General features: G+C 63.1%; 1 protein-coding gene across 1 annotated transcript; it reads right to left on the reverse strand.

Moving 5' to 3' along the window:
- Positions 1 to 972: 972 nt before the first annotated feature.
- LOC109510196 (zinc finger and BTB domain-containing protein 18-like) lies at positions 973 to 1,718 on the reverse strand. The gene is made up of 2 exons (XM_019860344.1): positions 1,058 to 1,718; positions 973 to 1,025 (listed from the first exon to the last, which is right to left on the reverse strand). Exon 1 carries the CDS (start codon positions 1,569 to 1,571, stop codon positions 1,080 to 1,082), a length of 492 nt encoding a protein of 163 aa, XP_019715903.1. The 5' UTR covers positions 1,572 to 1,718; the 3' UTR covers positions 973 to 1,025; positions 1,058 to 1,079.
- Positions 1,719 to 1,724: the final 6 nt, after the last annotated feature.

The raw sequence follows: 1,724 nt of genomic DNA on the forward strand, positions 1-1,724 counted from the left end.
TAACGTGTGTTCATGTGCTAGTAAAGTGCAAGACTCGCCGGGACACCCGCGTGGCCTTCAAAGGCGCATTCCCGACCGCCGCAAGTCAACCGAGAATGCGAATTTCTTGTTTACGCGTGGTGGCAGGCGGGACATTTCCGTGCCCTTCCGCGAGATGGCCTCAGGTGCAACGGACCTGCGCAAATACACGCTTCAAGTCAACACTTAGGCGAGGTCACATGCGGGGGAAGTCCCGCCACCGATTTGTGCTTCCCCAGAAATCGGTGTCAAGGAAGAATGTTCCAAGGCTGGAGCTGTGACGCCAACGCAGCGGCGCTAACGCGGCGGCGCTTTGGTTATTGCTTGACCGTTGCAATTCCACGGCTTGCAAACAAAACGTACGCTCGGCTGATTTGTTTGTTTTTTGTTCCAAACTCAAATGATCTTGGAAGCGGAAGCTTGCGAGATGATCCGGGCATCGATGGTAATTAGGCGCTCGCCAACCGGGGATGATGTCTTCCTTTGTGCCACCGTACAGCTCTCTCTGCGCCAGCGGCGTATACGGACCGTCGGAACGAGGAGATGCTCGCCCGCGAGATGACGGAAGGGAGCAGAAAAAGCCGCGCGTCAACCCGCTGCCAAACTTCACGCCGCAGTCGATTGGCGAGTGAGCGGAGATGACCGCGATTGGAGGGAGGCGTACGCTCTCGGTCGACATTTTGCTTCGGTGGCGCGCCGCGAGAATCGGAAAACAAAGTAAGCCTCCGCCGTCTCGCAAACGCGGGCGGAGAAAGCACGTCTGAGGGATGTTTGCTTGAACCGCGATCTCTGCATGGCAACCATTCACGTATTGCGGGCGGGCCTGGAAACGGAGGGGGAGGGGCGGGGGTCGCCGTGTGACCGCGTGTACGGTTTGACCTGATTAACACGAGCAACGTTTTTAGGCAGGGCGGGAATAACCACTCGGAGTCTTTGACCGTTCTCGCCATCCGGCGCCGGGACCGTTTGGCGGCCCTTCCGAGATGTTTTCGGCCGAGGCGAACCGAGGGTCGGGAAGCGGCACCTTTGGAAGGCGACGGCGGCGGCGGCGGCGGGCGCGTCTACTTCCAGAGTTCCTGCGAGCTGTCCTCGATGGCCCAGTCCCTGACGTTGGGCAGCGCCAGCGGCTCGCTCTTGACCGACAGCGAGTTGACCAGCTCGCAGTGGAACTTGCGGATGTGGCGGTAGAGGTCCCCCGACTGCGTGAAGCGGCGCTCGCACCACTTGCAGGCGTGCGGCTTCTCGCGCGTGTGCACCACGGCGTGGCGGCTGAGGTTGTGCGAGTACTGGAAGCTCTTGCCGCAGGTGGCGCACGTGTAGGGCTTCTCGCCCGAGTGCGTGCGCTCGTGCCGCTTGAGCGTGTACATGCAGGAGAAGGTCTTGCTGCAGATGGTGCACGTGGGCACGTTGACGTCGCCGCCGGCCGGCTTGGCGCGCACGCCCTCCTGCTCGCGGAAGTGCGAGCTCAGGTGCAGCTGCAGGATGTGCGGCGAGGGGAACACCTTGTTGCACAGCGGGCACATGAAGATCTGCGCGTGGGGCGCCGCCAGCATGTTGGACACGTACGGCAGCAGGGCGCCGCCGTCGGCCCCCGCGGGGACCTCCTCGCCGGGCGGCTTGTCGTCGCGCTCCAGCTCCGACGCCAGCGAGGCCTCGCGGAGGGCCGACAGGTGGGCCTCCAGGCCCAGGCGCCGCTGCGCCGACAG

This window comes from Hippocampus comes, unplaced genomic scaffold (genome assembly GCF_001891065.2).
Source record: "Hippocampus comes isolate QL1 unplaced genomic scaffold, H_comes_QL1_v1.1 scaffold39, whole genome shotgun sequence".
In the NCBI taxonomy this organism is placed as follows: domain Eukaryota; kingdom Metazoa; phylum Chordata; class Actinopteri; order Syngnathiformes; family Syngnathidae; genus Hippocampus; species Hippocampus comes.

What these genes read in the sequence shown, in the direction of transcription:
- LOC109510196 (XM_019860344.1), bottom strand. Translation starts at nt 1,571, where the DNA reads ATGCTGGCGGCGCCCCACGCGCAGATCTTCATGTGCCCGCTGTGCAAC.